This window comes from Mixophyes fleayi, chromosome 1 (assembly GCF_038048845.1).
Source record: "Mixophyes fleayi isolate aMixFle1 chromosome 1, aMixFle1.hap1, whole genome shotgun sequence".
NCBI classification, from domain to species: domain Eukaryota; kingdom Metazoa; phylum Chordata; class Amphibia; order Anura; family Limnodynastidae; genus Mixophyes; species Mixophyes fleayi.
In genome coordinates this window covers 314,908,222-314,931,160 of record NC_134402.1, presented here as the reverse complement: position 1 = coordinate 314,931,160, position 22,939 = coordinate 314,908,222, and the positions used below count along the sequence as shown (strand labels likewise).

The following is a 22,939-nucleotide window of genomic DNA, read 5'->3' as shown; positions in this document are numbered from 1 at the left end:
GAAATATTCATCATCATCATCTTTCCAGATGCATTTATAACACTCTTCCATCAATTAACAAACGAAGCACAAGACTGGGATCTTGTTTCTCACCTCATCAAAATCTGCTATTATCTCATTAAGTAGTCGCAGACACTCCAGGCCCTCGTGGTTCTCATCACACTCTGTGTAAAATTCCTTAAAGTCAGGTATTGACGCAAACATGACACAGACGCAGTCATATGACTGGTAATACAGGTCCTGCAGAAACAACAACGTTTAACGTTTAAGCGCACCAAGGAAGAATGACAGTAAACCATGCAAAAGGTTTAGATACATATCTTGAAAACTTAAAGAGCAACCGTTTTCAGTATTCAAAGAAATTCAGAAGTCCTGTTACCTCATTCCTAACGTTCTGCCCGATGTACTGTTGGGCTACATCAGCTGGGAGGACATTTTCTAGCAGAACTCGATTCAGATTCTCCATGGTTTCAATACGCTCACGCTCCATCTTAAACTTCCTTTTCCACAGAAAGTCAAGGCGACAGTAAAATTCATTCTACAGACAGTTATAACATTTAAAACTTACAAAAGTAATGAGATGTAAAAACAATGTTTAACTAAACACACACACACACACACACACACACCCCTAGATATACACTCACGCAGTAGAGACACATGCAAATGCACATCAAAAAAGGCTCTCAATGTTTTTACAGAGCTATTGACAATTCTTATTATCCAATTGTTAATATGATGATCTGCAAATATTTATAGTCACTTTTTTTGAGTCATTAGAATTGAAAACAATAAAATGAAACGATCAGCTTCTTTGCGGTACTGTTTTCAGCGAGCAGCAACATTGTTGAATCTATGCAAAAAAAAGCTGTCTGCCAAGTACTATTTGCAGTAAATAGGGAAGGGATGGAAATCTGAGCACTCAAAGTACTTTATTTTTAAACTCAATTGACACATGTCAGCTGCATTTTGCAGCTCACAAGTAGAAAGGCTAGAAAAAAAAAACATGGATAAGTCCATCTCTGTTTTCTATTTTGCACATAAACGCATATGCTGTACCTTATAATTCACTATATACAGCCTCTAGCAAAGGTTATCTAACATGCATTTCTACTATAGCGATTCCAAAAAAAAAGAAACAGAACTTGTATAGTCAAGTGCACTAAATCATCATTGGTTGTCACTTAGCAAAAGTCCGTAGAGTCCCTATAAAGTTTTAAAACTTAACCTTTATTGGTATAAATAAAATAATTGAATAAAAACAGTGATAAATGAATGATTAATAAACGTGATTGGTGTCAAAAGTGAAATAAAAACAGTGAAATTAAAAACGACTGTGTGTCATTCCTTATTGTCCTATATTCAATTCCTCGCAGCACTTGTAGTGAATCAATATGAGAAAATGAATATCAGTTGTAAATAAGGAGTCAAAAATAATATTCCCGTATCAAAGCTCTGTTTAGAATGAATAATTGAACCATATATAGTTGTAGAATAATCAGTTGATACTCAGGATATAAAGCTGAAAAATATCTAGGCTTCTCTGTACTTTAACTGATAGGATGAATTGTCCACTATAGTATATGCGGTTTCCTACATACTGTTCGTGACAGGGAGTGAATTGCTATCTGCCTATGAATATCTAATTCTCGGGGTTAGTGGGCTACTATGATGGTCTAAGTTATCCTGCGTAATTATCGATTTGTGCGCTAATGGAGATAATAAAAGGAAGGAAAATACACAGCTTGAACGCCAACGCGCGTTTCGATGTGCTAGGCTTTTTGAAGGCAGGATAACTTAGAGCATCATAGTAGTGTATGCCCAAACCCCGAGAATTAGATATTTATAGGCAGATAGCAATTCACTCCCTGTGGAGGGTTGTCCAAAAGCGGACAGTCCATTTAATAAAAGTCATTTAAAAGTCACATTGTTATAAACTGGGGATATTGTTTTTCAATTGCATCAAATGTGAAAGAAAACAATTTTGTGCATCTAGATTTTACGTATGCTTCTAAAAAACAGAATTGTTTTATTGGAATTAATAACACCAATATAATCATGAAGGTTAAACTATACTACATAAAGAATCAGAAAAAACCCCAAAAACAAAACAAACTAAAAATAGTCTGTTTTTAGTGAGGCAAATATAGGGGCAGATTCAATTAGCCACGAGGTGCCTCCAGGTCACCTTGATGTCCGGCTGTACACCTTGCTGGCTAATATGGTATAGAAATCTCCACTCACTGTCCCTCTCCTTTTTATGGGATGCGAGGGAAAATGAGCGGAGATTTCGGTAAAAAATCTGATGTGATGCGTCCCCACGGACTGTTCTGGAGTCACATCGCATCCCTTCGCTCCGAATTGAATCTGCCCCAAGGTCAAGGATATGGTCTCAAAATGGTAAGGGTTAGAATTATTCTTTAGGGTCCTATCCAATGGGCAGACACTGTACAAAAACATTCACAAAGATACTTGAGGCCGGTCTGAGATGCGATTGTGCCAAGTGTATGAGCCCAACCCATGCATTTATCATGCAAATCCAGACTAAGCATCATCTACATGTGTTTCTACGGCCCACCCAAATTACTTTGGAAGACAACTCCATTGTTATTAAACAAGATGACTAAGTAAAAAGGAGAAAAGATCTGGCTCAGGTATGTTACGTTACCATACAGATTAGATGCCTTGCAATGCACAGAAGTGCACTCCATGCATCCAAGTGTGCAAATAGCTTTCCATTTAAATTCTAGTTTAAGACCAATTGGCACACTAAAACACTTATTGTGATGGTCAAATCTAGTTGCTTAGAGGAAAAGCAGTAACATAAAAGATTATCCAGTTATGCACTGGGTGCACTACCTGCTTTAATCAACCCCTTTATTTTCCAAAAGCCCCATCCGTTAGCTGGCAGGCACTTACCTGTCTGGCCAATGCCAGCAGAGTGAAGAAGAAGATGAACAATGCAATACTGCCCATAATTTTCGGCTCTTTCACGACTCCAGGCCTACAGTAGGAGAACCAAAAGGCATAATGTAGAAATTTGAAGAATATGCTCTTTGTGACATTCTTTTTACAAAAACTAAAGAATAACACTATTTCACAACTAAACACGTACATGAGTTATAAGTGCTAGCAGGCCCAACATTATTATGTGGCTATCCTAGGATTGCAAATCAACAGCCAAAATGCCTAATATAACACAAGGACAGTGACTCATGCATACCTGGAAATGTTCTGGTTTAGTGTGAGCCAATCCATGTAACAGTCAGACTGCCAGCTGTTCGTGTACAAGAAGATGATATTATATATCACCAGGGCAATGCTCAGTAGGATCAGCTTGACTTCAAAGTTCATAAGCAGGAAGGCAGAGCAAGCCAAGAGCCCCAGAATACAGCAATACATGTAATACTAGAAAAAGAAGAGTGTAAAATCAACATCATTTTTATAATACTGTCCGTTTTTACATACATAACTATTAAGGTGGGGGTCATACGGACACTTTACAGTCCACATTTAAAGCACAGCGTCTAATCATTCTAAACAGTAGAGGATCTGGTGTGCTTCAATAAACTAATCTGTCATTGGCAACAGTATGTAAGTTCCCCTACTCATATATGTAAAGTGGTCATACAGCAATACAGAGATAAACATGATATCATAGATCACATTATTCAACAGATAAGAAAAAAAAAAGAAAAAAGCAGATAATGAAATATAACTTCAGAGAGCAACATATGGTATCACAAAGCAGAATTGTGTAAAGTTTTAATGCACAAGTCAGAATCACTGCTGGATGTAGACTAGTGAGAGAGCAGATTATCTTATAGATATGTGCCTCTAGCATTACTCAAAACAATCTACAAAAAGAATCTACTTACAGGCAGGCTGTATAGCGCTTGAGCTCCTATAGCTGGAGTTACAGATGTATTCAGCGAGACCTCTGGACACCAGTCCTCTGTTAGAAAAAACTGAATGAAAAGGCTACATCAGATAAGCTTCACTGAAGACGTACAATCCTAAAAGAATTATATAAGGCCTGCTGATCCAAAGATTTGCCATGGTAAAGTAATAGAAGAATGTATTTGCTCTAAAACACACACAAACAGGCCAACAGCGGCCTCTGACATGCTTCAAAATGATCCAATTTATTTCTATCTGGTCATTCATGGGCAAGCCAATTTTTTGGTCCAGTTTGCCGGTATTGATATGTTTCTGGCCTGATACAGCCAAAAGAATAGACAACAAAAGTTCTATATAAATGATATGTATGCTAACCAACAGGCGTTAAAAGAACAGTTGTATATAAATTAATATATCAGACTAGATCAGTGTTCCATGTATTCAATCTACCTCCTACACACTGTGTAAAATGTATATCAAGCAACCCCTTATGTTTTTAAAGGTTTCAAAATATCCCTTCTAATTTGTTGTATATACACTGCAATTTTTACTTAAATATAGGAAACTTTATTTTCTTTCCAGTTCAATTTTACAGACTGAAATATCCCTTCAATATGTTGGAGGTAACTCTTGGGGTACATGTAAAACAAGTTTAGAAACCTTGATACAAATATTGTCTAATGGCTTACTAATATGCCATAGAATGTTGCAGCTTTTGGGGCACCAAGGTAAATGCTTTAGGCTGACCTGTAATGCTTGACCGAAGAAGGGTCTTCTGTGTAGCAACTTCTATTAGTTAAGTTCGCCACAAATGCTGCCAAATCATTACTTATACTGGGCAAATTATCAGTGCAATGTGTGTGTGGTACCCAAATGAGACCAATAATAGTCCCATCAAAATCAATCAAATTCTTATCAGGCATATGGGAAAACACAATGGAAAGATAATTACTATCAGCATGTGGTAAATTACCGACCACAGTAGCATTCGTAAAAGGTATGCTGGAAGTGATTTTGCCACTTGTCACTTGGGCCAAATGGAAAGATCCGATTTGGCCAACACTAGTTTTGGTCCTCTTCTACTAAACCTATCCTTCGTCTGCAAAAGCTAGACATAGAGAACTGTTTTTATTCTTTCATGGGTAGTCCCAGAGTGTGGTTCCCCCCACCACAATTGTTTAATTCGCTTAGGTTGTCATTTGCATACAATTTAAAAAGTAGATCATATGAAGCGATTTTCCTAACCTGGTGCATTTTAGATTTCCTGACTATTACGCATTTTAATTCCATCCAGAAGGTATAAAACAATAGCGAGAAGTCCAAGAAACTTCACAGGAAAACAAATAAAGAAAAAAAACCCCAAACAAACACAGACACAGACACACAAATGATGAACAATTACCAAATTGAAAACCGCCATGAATAACACAGTGACAATTGTCAAGATCCCAAAAGGCACTCTAAACCAGGGCCGGCTGGAGATGGCAGAGGACAGAGACGGAACCCAGTGCAGGATTTGTGGTCCTTTGAGGATACATTTCTGTTGGAGTAAGAAAAATAAGATGTGAATTAAACTAAGTGGGTCATGCATGAGACACAATGGTGCTCTCACAACTTGATCAGAAGAAAAACTGATGTCATTTGTAGGGATCTCCTGCAAGGGTGGTTATTTACTTATGACCTGATATAGAGTTGATCACAAAAATGTGACATTTGAGTCCAAATAAAAAGGTGTCTGAACACTTACGTTTCCACAGTTTTATTTGGAGTTGCACATCTCTAAGGGGAGTGGTTGACTTGCTATAATTATTCTGAACTTACACATGAAAACCTCTCCAAGTGCCAGTGAATGCCAGTATAAGATGTACCTACAACTTGTGAGTTGAGGGTAAGTTGTGCACATGTGCAGTTTAACAAATTTTACACAAACTGCATATTAATGTGGCACAAATGCATTTACGTCCAGCTCTAAATCAGGTCATTAATTCCTCCTATTACATATATATTGTCTAGGTAAACATAGTCTCACATTTCAAAATGGAGATTAAAGGGCCACAGTAAAAATAAATTATATTATAAATGACCCCCCTCACATGTTACGGTTATATAAAGACAATTTAAATTGCTTTTCCACTTCTTTTAGCATTATAATTGGTGTAGATACCTAGTGCCAAATTGAAGCTATAATCCTCAATTTCTCCAAGGTCCCAATAAGCAGTTGAGGCTGCACTCTGGCGCTCAGCACTATAACGCTACAGAGATTATCCAGTAATTGCATTCAACTTTGTACCGCATGCCTACACTAATTAAAATAAGGACGGGTTCAGCGGAAAAACCCATTATACGGAAATGCATTTATACATCTCATATCCACTAATCTTTTCATACAGTCATTTCATTGAACAAGTCTAACCCCAAGTCTAGCCCTATTTTTTATTTTCACTTTGTACTTCCCTAATGTACAATAAATATTAAAGAGATATACACTCAGTTGCCACTTTATTAGGTACACCAGCTGATGAATTCATATATCTAATCAACCAATCATCTTGCAGCAATTTAAAGCATGCAGACATAGTAAAGAGGTTCAGTTGTTGTTCAGACCAAACACTAGAATGGGGAAGGAATCTGATATTGACCGTGGAATGATTATTGGTGTTAGACAGGGTGGTTTGAGTATCTCAGAAACTGCGGATTTCCTGGGATTTTCATGCACAACAGTCTCTATAGACATTGCAAAAAAAACAAAAAAAAACAAACAAAACACATACAATGAGCGGTAGTACTGTGGGCAAAAATGCTTTGTTAATGAGACACGTCAAAGGAGAATGTAACTTGATAAAGCATCTCTGCACGTACAGCAAGTTGAAATTTGAAGCAAATGGGCTACAGTAGTAGAAGACCACACGGGGTTCTACTCTGGTCAGCTACGAACAAGAAACGGTTCACCAAAACTAGTAAGTTGAAGATTGGAAAGTCATTGCCTAGTCATGCAGATTACTATATAATATATGAATCCAGAGATCCATCTTGCATTGTGTCAACAGTGCTGACTGGTAGTGGTGGTGGTGTAATGGTGTAGGGAGTGTTTTCATGGAACACATTAGGCCCCTTAATACCAACTGAGTCTTGTTTAAATTCCACACTCTACCAGAGTATTGTTCATGATGATGTGGATCCTATTATGGCCACAGTCCATCCATTATGTGATCACTACACCCAACAGATTAACATGCCATGTTATAATGCACACGTCATCTCAAGCTTGTTCCTTGAAGAGGACTCAATTCAATGGATCATCTTTTGATTGTGGTGTAAGGGAGATTTGTCTGTTCCACATTCATGCTGCAAATCTGCAGCCAGTGCGCGATGCTAGCAAGACAACATGAATCTCGAAGGAATGTTTCCAGCACCTTGCGGAATCTATGTCATTAATAATTCAGTCTGTTCTGTGGGCAAAGGGGGTCCTACCCAGTACTAGAATGGTATACCTAATAACGTGGCCACTGAGTGTACATATATATTACAATTAGAGGCGCAGGATTACCTGTAATTTCTTATGAGATGTTAATACATTTACCGTTCATTTTTTTTTACTTATAATCCCCTTATGTATACTCAAAGCCTTCCCATATTATTCCTGTGTGATAATCCTCCACAATACAGTAGTTTGGGGCCCTGGTCTTGTGGCAGCATGTACTGTACTAGACACGAACAGGCAAAGAATATTTTTGAGGTTGGAATGCCTTTAAACTTTGTAATTTCATTCTTAAAATCCCTCCAACAAATAGAGTAAACCTGATGTCTACACACAATGGAGGGAACGGACTCAGTTTGTATGTACAGCCTCAATAACAGTTCAGCCTACAAGCTTTCTGCCTCCACTATACGCAGTAGACTGGTTCACTATAATTTTCCAAACAAATTTAATAAAATTCTGCTATGAATGCAGAAAAAGATAATAATAAAAACAAAACAATAATTAAAATAAATTCCATAAAACAGTCTATGGAAAGTACTTACGGCCAGATGTCCAGCAAAGCAGGCAAAGAGGAAGAGCAGGAACAAGAAGAATGAAATACCATATGAGATACCGAGGGTCGAGTTCCTGGGGGTAGAACGGAGATCTTAGGACAGCGACAGTGACTATTATCTATGGAAATCTTTAACCAAGAATGCTCACTTCCCTAGAATCCTAGTCATACCGCATTACTGAAACACTTATGTTTTTCTACAGAAAAGATACATTTTTAAACACTTTAGTGTAACTTTTATAATGTATAAACGGTGCAGTGATAGAACTACCATTGGTGCAGCAGGTGCATGGGGAGCTAGCGAGCTGTGGGCCCCAGTTGCCTCCTCTGCCCTTCCCTGCACGGGGGCCCACAGCTCGCTAGTTCCGCCTCTGAAACAGGGAGTTCTGTCGTCATTAAGAAAATGTATGTACTGTAAGGAATGCTGCACTCACTACTTTAACATATCAGACATTAGAAGTCACCTCACAGATCTGTGACCTCGTACCCTAGAATATCCTCATAACCTACAGTGAAGGATAGATTAGCACATATATATTACATTGATAAAGTGGTACTGCTGCCATTGAAGGTTTCAGACACACATTTGTATACACACACACAAACATTGGGTCTGATTCAGAGTGAAATGAAAGCATAACTTGTGAAAAGGTTGCACGCAAGTGTATGCATATGTACAACATATTCAGATCTGAAGAGTCATCTGGATCTGAATGAGTACCAGATGCGTTTGCTTGAAACAGACAGACCCTTCAGACACAAATCCATGTACAAAAACCTTTTTATTTTATATGTTACGTAATTGCTTTGAAGTATCATTTAAACTTGAATAACTTAGCCAACACTTAGCTAACACAGCAGGAACAACATGCTTGGCAAATTCCAATCCATGGAAGAGCGACTACTGAAGTCTCAATAAGCATGAACAAGTCATTTGCATACCTCTAGTTAAAAGTGGATTGCTAGATTGGTTGTTCGTAATCATCATCCACTACGTAACTCTCACCACCCTCAAAAAAAAACCCCCACAGATCCAGCCGTATCTGCGACTACGATCCATTCTGAATCCACATTTGCTTAAACCCGTCTTACTGTACATTGCCTACGTTACAACCCCCCTCCCTTGTCACACCTCTTCAGTTCACTTTCTCAGCATGCAAATTTTTTTTTAGAGATGGGCTATGTAAAAAGACATACATCTCACTCTGAGTCCGACCCATGATCTCCTTCTCTTTTTTATGATGGATAGATAATGTAGTCCCTTTATGTTATTGTGGTAACAATTTATGTCAGCCATGGTAGAAGAATGTATTCCCCGGCATGTCTACAGCAGGGCAGAATGTGAAGAATGTGCAGGACCCACAGCTGAATGAAGAGTTGACCGGTAAGCCAGCAAGAGGACAGACAGTGGGGCCAGGACAAGAGAAGACAGTTGAAACACTTACAGCCGCTGATGGGAAAGAGGCGTTTGAGATGTATAACAAGAAGGAGACTGATCAGTGTTGGGGGAAGAGAGAGTACAAGGTACTATAGGCATTCTTCACACCAGGAGCATGATATAACCCTATAAAGATGAGAGGAGTAATCTTCAAATAGCAAATAAGAGGGAGCCTCTCCTTTGAAAGCCAGTAGCTGTGTAATCAGTCTATCAGCCAACACGGAAGACAGGCTTGTGTTACAGACGTGTGGGAGCTTTATTAGCCAGCATAACCGCGAGTAAAATCAGTGCGGAGGGCAATTTACTGCGCCCAAAACATTTAGAGACTGAGTTTATCAGTCACTTTGTCAACATTGTCTCAAAAGAGGAGAAACTATTTATATACAAGGCTAATATAGTACCCTCTGTACACCTGCTGTAGTTTAAGTCATACAAAACACACTAACCAATGCCCATCAGTAATACACAGATTGAGTTATCTTTATAGTGTCTTAATTTGACTTTGCACAAAGTATTAAATCTAACCACTTAGCCCGTTTTTCTGAGTCTTTACTTCTAAGGCATCAACAGCATAATTTAAGTAACCCAGGTTACCAGCTAAATCAAATGTGCTCTGACAACACTTTATAACAAATGAGTAGTAGTAGACTAATAATTTCTATGTAGTGACTGAGTGTTGTGTGACTGGATTGGATCACGATTATTAGAATTGGATCTAGTAGTCATGTTTTTTTTTACAAAATATTGTTACACTTGCATACTGATGTATATTACTTCATCACACTATACATTTTAGCTATCATTTATTGTCTTGCCAATATTTAGTCCACTGCATTTAATGTTACATAACTGTTGTCATGTCATGTATTATCAACTTTAAATTGCTGCTTTGATTCTCCTGCCAAATAGGGTAGTTATTGTAGCATATTTGTGTGTGTAGCATTCTGTGTAAAGGTCTGTGTAGGTACAAGGAATCCCCCAAGTCAGCACTCTCTACGTCCCCAAAGAACTAGCGGAGAAGACATGGCTGGAGGCCATTAGAGGACAGCGAGTGGGAAACACACACCCGCATACACATCTCATAACACCCCTCCTAGAGTGAGGAGAAGGGGGTGTGATAGACACACACACAGACAAGACGGATAGAATTTAATTAATTCTCATAAGAGTTTTGGTCACTTACTTGGGAGACACCAACATCTGGACAATGAAGTTACAGGTAAAGATGAAGAAACAACAGGCTGTGTAAAACTTGAAGGATGGTAGGTCAGAAAGTCTGTACTGTGGGAAACAGCACAGGAGACCTGTCATTCCATTTGCTTTCCATAGGTTCTCTAGTTGTGAATGCATGCTACAATTGTTTCAAAATTGATGCAACAAAACTTCCCTGTATAATAACTCTTTACTTATCAATACAACAGATGTATGGACCCAGTTTCATGTAGAGGTGCATTTGACCTCACAATTTAATCACACTAGTTGCCATGGGCCTTGCATCTCTACTCTGTTGTAATTAGGGTTTAGAAGCTCCTTCCACTCCATCTTCTCCACCTACATGTGTAGGGTTATCAAATGACTGCTATAGGTGCACTGACCCACATCAACTGCACCTAAAAAGTACAATGTGCAGTCTGGTCTTCCTTAGTGTTTTAAGGCAATATTTATAATTTTCAAACTATAACCAGTGCTGGAGACACCAGTGCCTACTGGTGAAACAGATGCCTCAAAATCACTGCTGACCTTTGGTCATCTCTGTTAATGGTTGTCCAAGATAGGTTTCCTATGATTCTTATTATGCCATAAATTATTTTGTAATTAAACTAGCAAAGACAAATGCCCCTCACCTCTTTCTCTATGGCTGGCTGGTTGAAATAGAGAGTGACCCGGTTAAAATCATCAGACTTTTTCCACTGCCTGAATGAGATGAAAGAACATAGTTAGATCTTCAGTGTTACATACAATGAGAAACAATATATTTCTTAAAATACTTACTACCTTTGGGAGTTGAGTTCTTCCAGGATATTAAAGATGTTCTCATTTGATGGCTCATTTGTTTCTTTAGGTGAACGAGACCTTGAAGAAACAGAAAGTTACTGAGAAAAAGATAAAGAGAACAAATGGATGAAAAGAAAACAACAAAGAGTAATAATGAAAAAGGTATAATTTAAATGAGGTGGTAAGGAAACCATTATATTTATATACAAATTGCAAGCTTGTTTGTCTGTTAATATGCAATCTTGCTTTATTACGGTGTTTGTTCCCAATTGTAAAGTTCTACAGAATATGCTGTTACTATATATATTATATTATCAAGGGCAAACGCAGGATTTGCAGAGGGGAGTTTCCACACCACGCCGCCAGTGGGCGTGACTAGCATGCATGGGGCGTGGCTATAATATTACACAGTGCTTGGCTGCTCTCCAACTCTCCCTATCCCCATAATATACATGGGCAATGCTGAGTGCACTACTGTTAGGTGCACGCAGCTCTCTCTTATCTAACAGAGCCGTGTGAAGCGGGTGCAGGGTCCAGCCACCTCAATTATACAGTGCCCCAGGCTTGGAGGGGGTTTCCAGGCACTAGGAACCCCTCCCCCTCGGTTTGCCTATGATTATTATTAATAATAATAATAATAATAATAATAATAATAATAATAATAATAATATCCAGGATGGGTTTCTAGAGATTCTCTTTGGTGAGGAGGAAGCTTTTTTCATAAAAAATGTCTAGGAGCTTAATTTAGTGAGTATAGAAGAGTCTGGAGCAAATACTCATCTTTATCAACTCCAAAACCTGCACGGGTTTATGTATGTGCAAAATCCATGACTCAAACCTAAAAATTTCATGAATGGTGTAATGCAAAATAACTTGCATCTGAAAGGGGGGTGCTTAACTTGCATCTGTACTCCCATACTGTACTGCACCTTAGCACTCTAAATCCGCCTCTACAACCGTAAGGGATAACATGTGCAAGATGTGCGCAACTCTAAATATGAACACATGTTTTGCACATGCATAGTGTGTCAATTCTGCACCTAGACACATATCTATACACAAATGCAGTTACCATTGTCCTCTGTTAATTCATGTTGTCACATATCCAGGCAGAGACACATTGTAAACAAGACCATGTATGAGCTGAATTTGTTCCGTGACTTTTTTGTGAATCCATTGTATCTTCAATACTCCTCTAAACTAACACATAGGCTAATCTTACCGTGCATGGGGTCAGCTTAATCCAGAACAAAATATGCTGATATTTATGGGGGCCACAGGACAAAAGGGTGAGAATAATATCCAGGGGTCTCTTTAAAAGGGTATTTCACATTACAGGGACATGTAGAAAGCACAGAGAGGCAGAAGGAAAGTAGGTTCCTGCTCTTACTTGTCGTTTGAAGGTACAGAAGTCATTGGGAAGACCTAAAGAATAAACAGACATAAAACAACTTTTGGAGCATATAATATAAAATTTATATTCTTGGTATTAATGTGCATATAAGTAAATGGGCAGCTGCAACATATGATGTTTGTGAGAATAGCATGAAACATTCACTAAATTAGTAAAGCATGGATATTCATTAATATATGCGTAAGTTAAAGTAGAAGATTAATGATACATATGTGGGCTCTCACCGTCATGCGGGAGGTGCTGATATTTTCTGGCAGTAGGCTGTCTCTGTGGTTTAGATGAGCAAATGGCTTAGCAGCCCCCCAAGATTCCAAATAGCGCGTCATACGAACAGATGCCCTTGTCTTGGTGACCTCGGCACACTTTGTTGGCAGTATGTCATCCTCCTCACTGTCCTCAGTAGCCTGTGGGAACAGACAGCTATATTTCATGGGACTATCTTCCTGGTCACCTATGACGTTTTGAGCACTCCTAGCAGCTAAATAATCCTCAAGCTACTTCTGAACAGAGGTGCAGTGGATGCTGGCAGGGAGGGACTCGTAAACCAGGAGCTAAATATTTTCAGGACTACGTTCACACATAGTGCAACATGTCCTTTGCAAATATAACAAAAATATTTACTTTTTGCAAGGATATATACAATGTTAATGGGCCACTGGGAAAATTATAAGAGAAATACTTACACATTTTAATGCTCGTGTCTAGTCCATACCTGGACAACTGGTGGCTCTCTAGGTGTTGTGAAACTACAAGTCCCAGCATATCCTGCCAACTATCGGCTGGCAAAGATTATATGGGCTTTTAGTTTCACAACACCTGGAGAGCCACAGGATGTCCAGACCTGCTTTAGTCATAAGTACCATTGGTTATTTCTCAATATGACTGTGTTTGTGTCTGATGGGTTCAACAACTCCTCAAAAACATTCTCTTTACAGTGCAGAGTGGCTTCTAATATGTGCCTGTAAACCAGTACGTCATTTTCTTCTCCCACTGGGAAGCCAACAAACTAGTACTACAAGAACAGCAACTGTGTCATGTATCACACTTGTCAAAAATATTTAGCCTTGACTCAGACTTTAATTGCTGTGTGTTGTTGGTATGTTAATGCTGGCTGTATTGCCTGACCTTTCTATTATTTGTAATCCCTACTTTTGTGTTTCCACCATGCCAGGACTTCCAGGATATATCCATGTATTGCTATAAATACATCTGCTTATTAAAATACCTTTTTAGTTGTTCCTAAATATTATTTTCCTATTTTGTTTTTCTGTTTACTTTTGCTTGTTGTGTGTTTATGTCAAAAGGAAATAAAAGGGAGAAAACAAAACTCTAACCACATTTGAAGAAAAAATCCCCAAAAATGATGTCCTTTTGGTTGTAAAGAAATACATTTTCCTCTAGAGTCTAGACTGTAACATCTATACTCTGAGTCATCTCATTGTTTCTTATGTTTAATTTGTATTTTATATGGTTTGTAATGCTGACTGTCCAGCACTATGGAGCTTGTGGTCATGATGATGACGACGACAAACTGTACGATATGTAAATATTTGGAAAACAGTTAGTAAAATCTGTTTAGAATGAATAACAACGAAATAGTCCACAAAATACTAGATATTCATAAGAAACTTATAACAGAATAAAATACGGATTATGCAATTGTGGAATAAGTGTGATCTGCTATGTGAAAACCTGGAGGTAGCACCTAAACAAAATATAAGATGCCTAAACCATTGTGACTCACCCTGTGGTCGATGACCAGATATGTTTTTATGTTATTCTCTTTAAGGTAGGGATCTCTCTGTCCATAGGTCACATCTTCTACCTCATATTCACCTCCAAGGTGTGACAGAGTAGCATCTGTTATGTGTACTCTCCTACAGAACAAATGGACAGCACAATATGAGTGATACGGCAGTGTATAGTACGCAAGATGAATACAGGTGGAATGTATTACTTTCATAATCTTACCCTGGGACCCCTCCTGCTTCCATGTGATTGGCCAGTGTTACATCATGTGACCAGACATCATACTGCCATTTCTGAAGTCCAATGACCCCACACAGCACATTTCCTGAATGCACTCCAACACGCATATTAATATCTACACCTGTGGCCTTACGCACTTTCCTGGAGAAACAATGGAAACAAAGTCTTTACTTCAGTATGTGGAATGTGAACAAGAGCAGAGTACTGTTCAGAAGAACCAAGAACATCTGGGTCTGTCCCCCTTCTGTGCAGCTAAATTCCAACAGACCTCACACTCATACCATTTGTCTCATTCCATTTCACAATGTGTTTGTGTATTCTGAGCAATGAAATTATATTTAAAGATGATTTAAACCCACTTTTAGACATTACTGTGAATCAAAGAACATGTTCCACTGAGCCTGTAGTATACCAGAAATAACTATAGTATTTACTTAACTAAATCCCTGCACTTCCATTCCCTTTTTAAAAGGATTTGTAAAAGGCTCTTTCAGTGGTAGAACTTCTTTATTTTGCATTTCAAAGGAATGGGGAAGAAGAGTAGTCTTAGGTTTAAACGGTTTTGCAGTTACCTTGTCAACACAAATGCACTGTACAAATTGGTGGTTTTAAACACCGGCCCATAATTAGAAATTTCTGGACTGAAATAAATGTACAAGGATTATGTAGTTTGCTATATGTATCAGGTCAACCTTTTAGTAATTAACTATACAATGTAGGATTTATTTTCTATGCTTTTGGAGATAGGAATATTCAATAAGTATATTTATATTTATTTAAAGAAAAAAAACACTACAATAGAAAGTTGAAAATCTAATTGCATATATTACTGGCCCTGGGTGGACCTCATCAATAATCTAGTGAAAGAGTGTATGTAAAACAAAAAGGACATATAGAAAACTAGCGTGATGTCATGAATGTTCTCACCGAATAGCCTGGCACATGTCTAAACCCATCTGAACACAGTTCTTGGCATGGTCTGGCAAGCATTCCGGCAGCCCTGACACACAGTAATAACAATCACCCAGTATCTTGATGCGCATGCAGTTATTTTCCTGCAGATGAAGAAAAAGGTGACTCATTCCTTCCATTTATTATTTATTTATCTCACACCTACTGCCACCAAATTTATTTACTAACACAACAACTCTCCACTTTCACTACCTACCTTTGCTATCTGGTCAAACTTTCCAAAAAGCTCATTCAACATGAGGACCAACTCCTTGGGGGAGCACTCACTGGAGAGCAATGTGAAGCCAACAATGTCTGCGTACAGGATGCTGCAACACATTATGATCTATATCTTAAATGTCATCTCATCAATGTGGCAGTATATATACACACAAACAAAACAACACACACAATTTGCTACTCACTATGATATAAAAACATATCGCTGACTGTAAAGTTAAAACTCATGCACCGTCTGGCAGTATTACTCACCTTACATCTTTGTGCCTCTTAATGTACAGATTATGAAAGTTATTGGTACTTTCCTTCTGTGGTCTCTTCTCTTTTAGCCTCTCTATTATCTCTTCCTTCATCTCTGTTGCAATATATTGTGGGAGGATTGAAAGCAGCAACTGCTCCTGCAAAGTTGGAAATAAAAATCATTTTAGAGAGGGTCACAAAGGAAATTGATTGCCAATACAGCAGCTGACTGAAATAAATATTGCCCTATCCAACAAATGTACAGTACAACCCACAGACACAGTAAAAAGTATCTACTTTGTATCTAAATTAATCACTGCATATTGCCCAGTGTCTATAGAGCTCTCATTTTAGGTGTTTAACCAAAGGCAAAAAACATTGTGCAGGTTTGATATTTCTGACAGTACAGTTAATTAATAATTAATTGACACCGCCCACTTGCATGACATCACTTGTTTTGAAACTAAACCACAGTGGAATGCATAACAGAATCCGTGAAAAACAAAAACACATACAAGTCATCTCATAACACAATAGATTAGATACTATTAAATATTTAATTTGAGTCCTACACAGTAGTTTATGATGCATTCCAGGGCTGGTGTTGAGGAACCTCAACAGTGTCCTACAGTGCTGTGCTAAGTCAGGTGTAAACATCCATACACAACAGAAATGAATGGCTTTCTAGTCTTTAGGGCATATGCGTAAACTAGGTTAGGATAAAAACACCAATGGTACTAATTGTTACAATTATTCTGCTGGGTGAAAACTATACCTGCTGCCTCTCCTGAGAGTCCAACTTGCGTCGAGAGTGAATGAAGTTGATGGCTTCATGGTACGTGTCCTTTAGTGCACTCTCGGTGACACGCTTGTGATAGCCTCCAACCACATTTCCACACAGCAAGATGACCACATCTGCTATAATCTATAGAAAGGTACAACAATGAGAAGAGTATTCTTACCGCTATACTCACTATCTACTTTTATACTTCACAAGTGGACTGGACCTAAGGTTAAAAAGACTGTTAAATTATCACCCAATATCTTAATGCACATGCCATTATTTAATAATCTGTAACAGCACTATATGTTTTGTAAAGTATTTTTTTACTGAGTAAGTGTTTTCCCATTTGCTGAACAACGCATTTTGTGATAAATTGCCAGAGGGAAAGTACATAGATATATATGGCTTCTATTTAATGTTCTGTTATTTCTGTACAATGCCATCACTCATTAATAAATAATATTGAGAAATAAGTTTATAAAATAATTTTAAATACCCTTGAATTCTGACCACCTGCTAGAAGAAAAGACAGATGCAGACCAAAACATACAACAGGTATATGGTAACAAAAGCAGAGCGCACATTGAAAAAAAATGCAGTATAATCTAAAATCACAAAGTTAATGTATAAAACTGACAAATAGGTAAGTTAAAGACTCCAGATATACAAAAGCATATACAACTTTCTTGGGTATTCTAGTTTTTGTACTATTATCAGGGCCGACGAGGGGGGGGGGGGGGGAGGAGCGTGTACTAATTACCCGGGCGGCGCTGCAATCATGTGTGTATACAAATACTCACATGATCGCGGCGCCGGCGTCCTTCTCATCACGTCACGCCCGTCATTCAGTGAAGAAAACAGAAGACAGTCAGAAGAAAAGAAAGATGAAAAAAAGTAATACAGAGGTAAGTGAAAGAGGAGAAACGCAGAGGCGCACAGGGGGATGAAGGAAGGAGGGGGGGGGGGGGCAAATTCAGCATGGCACAGGGGGGATGAAGGAAGGAAGGAAGGGGGGGGCAAATTCACCATGCCACAGGGGGTTGAAGGAAGGAAGGGGGGGGAAAATTCATCATAGCACAAGGGGATTAAGGAAGGGGGGGCAAATTCAGCATGGCACAGGGGGATGAAAGAAGAGGGTGCAAATTCAGCATGGCACGGGGAATGAGGGAACGGGGGGCAAATTCAGCATGGCACGGGGGTTGAAGAAAGGGGGGGGCATATTCAGCAATGCACAGGGGGATGAAGAAAGGGGGGGGGAAAGGCAGCATGGCACAGGGGGATAAAGAACGGGGCAAAAGCAGCATGGAGGGCGCAGTGCGATCATAAGGGGGCATAGTGTGGTGATGATGAAGGGGCACAGTAATGTGTGTGATGGCACAGGGAGCTTTTGGCAATGTAGTGTGTGTGAGGTAGTTGGTGGCTAATTAATAGTTGCTATTTTGTTTGCGGGGCAATGGGAATACTATTATTTTAATGTTGGGGCTGGAGGAAGGCCTTATTATTAATCATGGGTGCTATTGATTTAACGGTGGGGCTGGTTGTAACTTTCTAAATGTAGCCATTTTTTTCCAAATAGGGTCCCCCAACATTCCAGGAGCCAGACAAGCCACAACAAAAGAAACCTGCAGCCACATGGGATGAAAGTGAGAAGAACAGGTAGGAGAGAGCAGGAGAGTGTGTGAAATGTTGTGATTCTAGTGGGACAATGTAAATTTTTGTCCGCTCTGCGGCGGCGCAAAATTTTGTAACTTGCGCACCTGTAAGGGGGGCCCCATGAATTTGTTGTACCGGGGCCCTGAATTACTCTTGGCAACCCTGACTATTATTATTGAGAATGTTTTATATTGTGTGTATGTTTTATTAATGTGCAATAAAATGACATATCCTTTTTCATATGCGATGCCCCCTCTGCTGTTGTTATTCACAACTCCCAGTAACTGAATGTGTGGTCCCAGCACCAGGACCAAAAGCAGACACACCAGGAAAGGTTGCTTAGTAATTTAGAGCTGGTATGAGCTGAGGAGAAGTGTGAGAAGTGTGTGAGGAGTGTGTGACAGCCAGGGACCCGGGATGGAGGAGAGGAGGTCACAGAATCCTCCCACAAAGTTGAGAGCATGTCCATAGCATGCTGCCACAAGGGTCCGAAGGGCATCGTAACTGAGAGACTATGAGTAAAATTGGATAGATCTGAGGGAGAAATGACCTCAAAGCGTGGCTGCATATAAAGAGGTAAAGGAGTGCTCAAGTTCAGAGAGTCACAAGAAGGGGAAAGAGTCCCCATAATAAGAGCCCTGATAGTAAGAAAGGGTTTCCCCAATAAAGAAGAGGTCGCTGCCACAGCAGTATGGAGCCAATTAATAGTGGCAACATGGAGGATCTGCCATGTCTACAGATGGGAGAGCATGGAAAGAGACCCTATGGAGAGGGCTGCTGCAGTATGTAATGTAATCCAGAGGGGCAGAGAGGACACCAGACCGGGTGTTATACCCCATGGGGTGAGTGAAGAGGCTGAAAGAGGACATTAGTGAGAGTGTCAGACTTACCAAGCAAGGATAAGAGTGCAGCGGACAGAGAAGGGGGGGGCAGTTTGAGAATCCCAGTGGGTAGGGGGGCAGAGAGAGCACAGCAATTATGGGTTACAGACCAAGGGACACGGCCCCCGCTGAGGATATGGGGGATTAGCAGCCTGTGCTGGAGTGGGAATGAAGATGTACATATTTATTTTGGTATTATCGACAATTTAAGTATCGTGCTGGAGTTAAGAGGAGTGTAAAGAGTTTATTTTTATAGAGATGGTCTGGTGCATAAATCATTGAGACATCTATTTGCACTGCACCCTAAATTACCACACCTGTGTCCCAACACCTTAAAGAAACATTGCTGAAGACCTGCATGTGCTGGGACCCTCTGGTCATTTATACCTATGTCAGAGAGCTAACTAGGCAGATGACAGTGCAAGTGAGGAAGTGCACTACCCACCAATGCGCCCCAGCACCACACACACATAGTAACAGGGGAGGTTACACATATATATGAAATCTTCAGTTTATGGCATAGTCATGATTTGTTTTATAAATATACATGCACACAATATAAATAGATTTATGAATAGCACAGCATGTTGCCATTTGCAGCCTACTAGTTCCATTTGGCTACACTTTCTGTACTCATTTTTTGCAACGTGGCAACCTGTTCCTTATAGTGATCGATCACTATTGCATTATGCTTTCTAAAAGCATTTACAGTACAATACTTTACAGTTCAATGTGATCTTGCCTGTGAGCACACACCCATAAAACACAATACAAACAGTATCTACTTAAAAACAGAGTGGTTACATGATAATTTGTCCTATTAAGTGAAATATTTTGGAATCTTTAGAGCTATTTGGAAGACTATGGGAGCTATATGGGAGGTGCTGGATGCATACACACATTTGTGCTTGTAGCTCTATATGAAGGAGTGTTCTCCTACCTGCGAGGCAAAAGGTCCTGCAAGCTGATGACTTGATAAAGACACGTAGACACTAAGAACGATTATATGAGATACCAAACAGCTAAGCCCAGCAAAGATGGCGCCCTTCATGCATAAAGGTAGCATGGTGTACAGGCTAATAGTCACAAACAGCGTCCAATAAACCTAAAAACAGCAACCAAAACAAAACATGTTAGAACAAGGAGAACAGTTTATTATTCACTAAACTTTCTGGTGCATTACTTGTTCAGCTCACCTGGTCCCATGGGGTGACAACGCTGCCGGTGAATATGAATGCATAGCCCATGGCGACCAAGCATCCCCAGATAATGACCGCCAATAGCTTCATACCCTTCTGCAGCACAGTTTCTATGCACACCAATATAAAGAGTATCGTGAACACCCCCAAAGCACAGAAAATACACACTAGGAAGCCCAGGTTGTCCGAGAAGGTCTGAAAAAAAAATAATAGAATTGTCACCACACCTATCACCAAAAGTGGAACAGCTTAAACAGTTGTATTTATTCATTCATTTTAGTCATAATTATGTATACAGTCAGCACATCTGAGACCTTAATTACATATTAGGTACACCTTTCTACTACTGGGGGACCCCCTTTGCGATCAGAACTGAATTCTTCGTGGCATGGAATCAACAAGGTGCTGGAAGCATGCCTTAGAGATTCTGGTTAATGACACTGAACTCTGTCATGTTTGTTGAACCAGCTTCAGATATGTGCTTTGTGATTATTAGAAGCCATTAGAAGATGGGTAGGCTGTACAATCAATACATCACCACCACTGCCAGGGTGCAGCATTGACACAAGACAGGAAGGCTTCATGTTGTTTATGCCAAATTCTGACCCTGCCATCTGCATGGTACAGCAGAAATAGAACTGGCCATTTTGGTGAGCCCGTGCCAACTGTATCCTCAGTTTCCTGTTCTTGGCTGACAGGAACATGAACCGGTGTAGTCTTCTACTGCTGTAACCCATCAACTCCAGCAATTGCTGAGGCACTAAAAAAACAGCCCATCTGGCAACAATCATTCCATTATCAAGGTCACTTAGATCATATTTATTCCCCATTCTGGCATTTGGTCTGAACAACAACTGACCATATGACCATGTCTGAATGCTTTTACGCTTTGCGTCGCTGCCACATGAAAGTACCAATAACTTAATCCATAATATATATAAATTCTAGATCTAAAAATGTAGACAATATAATTTAAATCTTAATGCTGAGAAATTCTGCTGCAATCCCAAAGCTCATACAGTAAATCTCCAAGCATAATGTTAACAAACCCATTAATAAGTTTTACTTGCTATACCATGGCTAGCCACAAGATTTGCTGTTGAATGGTTGTAAACATGAGATCATGGTAAAAACCATAGTTTACACTGAATGACAGATCCTGGCCAACATAAATAATGGATACAATAAAGAAAATTAATGAATCAACAGTATCTGTTTTCTAAGAGAAGGTACATGTCAGTCATTTGCAGAAGAAAAACCCCACATGGCTGAATAGTGGAGAATTACAAGTAATTTACTGTGACCTTCAATCAGACATTAGATGCTGCTCTGTGCAATACTCAAAATATTTGTAACAAATAAATATATAGAATTCATTAACAGTCAGCATGTCCCCTCACCAAATCTTCAACAAGCACCAGCAGACACTCTTAGCAGCCAAACTGAATGAGATACAGCCTGATTGGATAGGAAGATCATTACATATGCAAGCCAATAACTGTGATCTGCGGTTCCTTTATGTCTGCATTTTCCAATGTACCCAATAATGATGCAATGGATTTCAATTGGATTGTTATTGACCACTGCAGTCGTTTTTGGCCACACTTTGCGATATCAGGTCAATTGTCAGATATTGGCTCTGTGTGCAGACGGCATTCGGCAAAGTAAAGTTTTTTTTATATAGTATTTACTTTATTCAGATCAGCTGGATATTAGACAGCTTGGGCTGGTATTTGCACAATAATAGGGAGTCCATGAACATCTATTGTAAAAATCATAGCCCCTGAGTATCAAGGCCGGGGCAATTAACAAGATCAGTACCGCTATAATGGAAAGAGATCAATAAATCTACTGCCCATTTTACTAACACAGTAAATATAAAGCACGCCATATTAAAATAAATGTTAACTTATTAATCGATTCTCAAAACCCTTGTTCACTACTTTATTAAAATTAACAACTTCCTTCTTGACTTAATGTAGTCCTCACCAGGAAACCCCCTCCCTGAGAAATCAGCAAAAATAAAAATTAAGAAAAAGTGACCCCCACATGCTGACAACGAAAGGCAGATGTGAAAGGACTCAGTTAGCTGCACACATTTTCAGGCACTATGGTAACTAATTGCATTCCCCCCTATGAGCATAAGTAACCGGGGACTGCCCTTCACTGCTCACTAATTACAAGCAGTTTCCTACACTTGCAACATATGATTGACTGGTGG

General features: G+C 39.3%; 1 protein-coding gene across 5 annotated transcripts in view; it reads right to left on the bottom strand.

The window, feature by feature from the left end:
- ADCY4 (adenylate cyclase 4) overlaps positions 1-22,939 on the bottom strand; it is a 58,235-nt gene that overhangs the window by 5,280 nt on the left and 30,016 nt on the right. For all 5 annotated transcript variants that reach the window (XM_075212293.1, XM_075212302.1, XM_075212270.1 and 2 more), the window contains exons 3-22: positions 20,716-20,913; positions 20,460-20,624; positions 16,977-17,126; positions 16,214-16,359; positions 15,939-16,050; positions 15,698-15,825; positions 14,753-14,911; positions 14,526-14,658; positions 13,006-13,185; positions 12,758-12,792; positions 11,368-11,445; positions 11,217-11,286; positions 10,556-10,653; positions 7,924-8,008; positions 5,303-5,440; positions 3,879-3,968; positions 3,224-3,408; positions 2,920-3,004; positions 380-538; positions 94-240 (exon numbers count right to left, since the gene is read on the bottom strand). In XM_075212293.1, the coding sequence (XP_075068394.1) occupies positions 94-240; positions 380-538; positions 2,920-3,004; positions 3,224-3,408; positions 3,879-3,968; positions 5,303-5,440; positions 7,924-8,008; positions 10,556-10,653; positions 11,217-11,286; positions 11,368-11,445; positions 12,758-12,792; positions 13,006-13,185; positions 14,526-14,658; positions 14,753-14,911; positions 15,698-15,825; positions 15,939-16,050; positions 16,214-16,359; positions 16,977-17,126; positions 20,460-20,624; positions 20,716-20,913 (2,541 nt within the window). The remainder of the gene's footprint in view (positions 1-93; positions 241-379; positions 539-2,919; positions 3,005-3,223; positions 3,409-3,878; positions 3,969-5,302; positions 5,441-7,923; positions 8,009-10,555; positions 10,654-11,216; positions 11,287-11,367; positions 11,446-12,757; positions 12,793-13,005; positions 13,186-14,525; positions 14,659-14,752; positions 14,912-15,697; positions 15,826-15,938; positions 16,051-16,213; positions 16,360-16,976; positions 17,127-20,459; positions 20,625-20,715; positions 20,914-22,939) is intronic.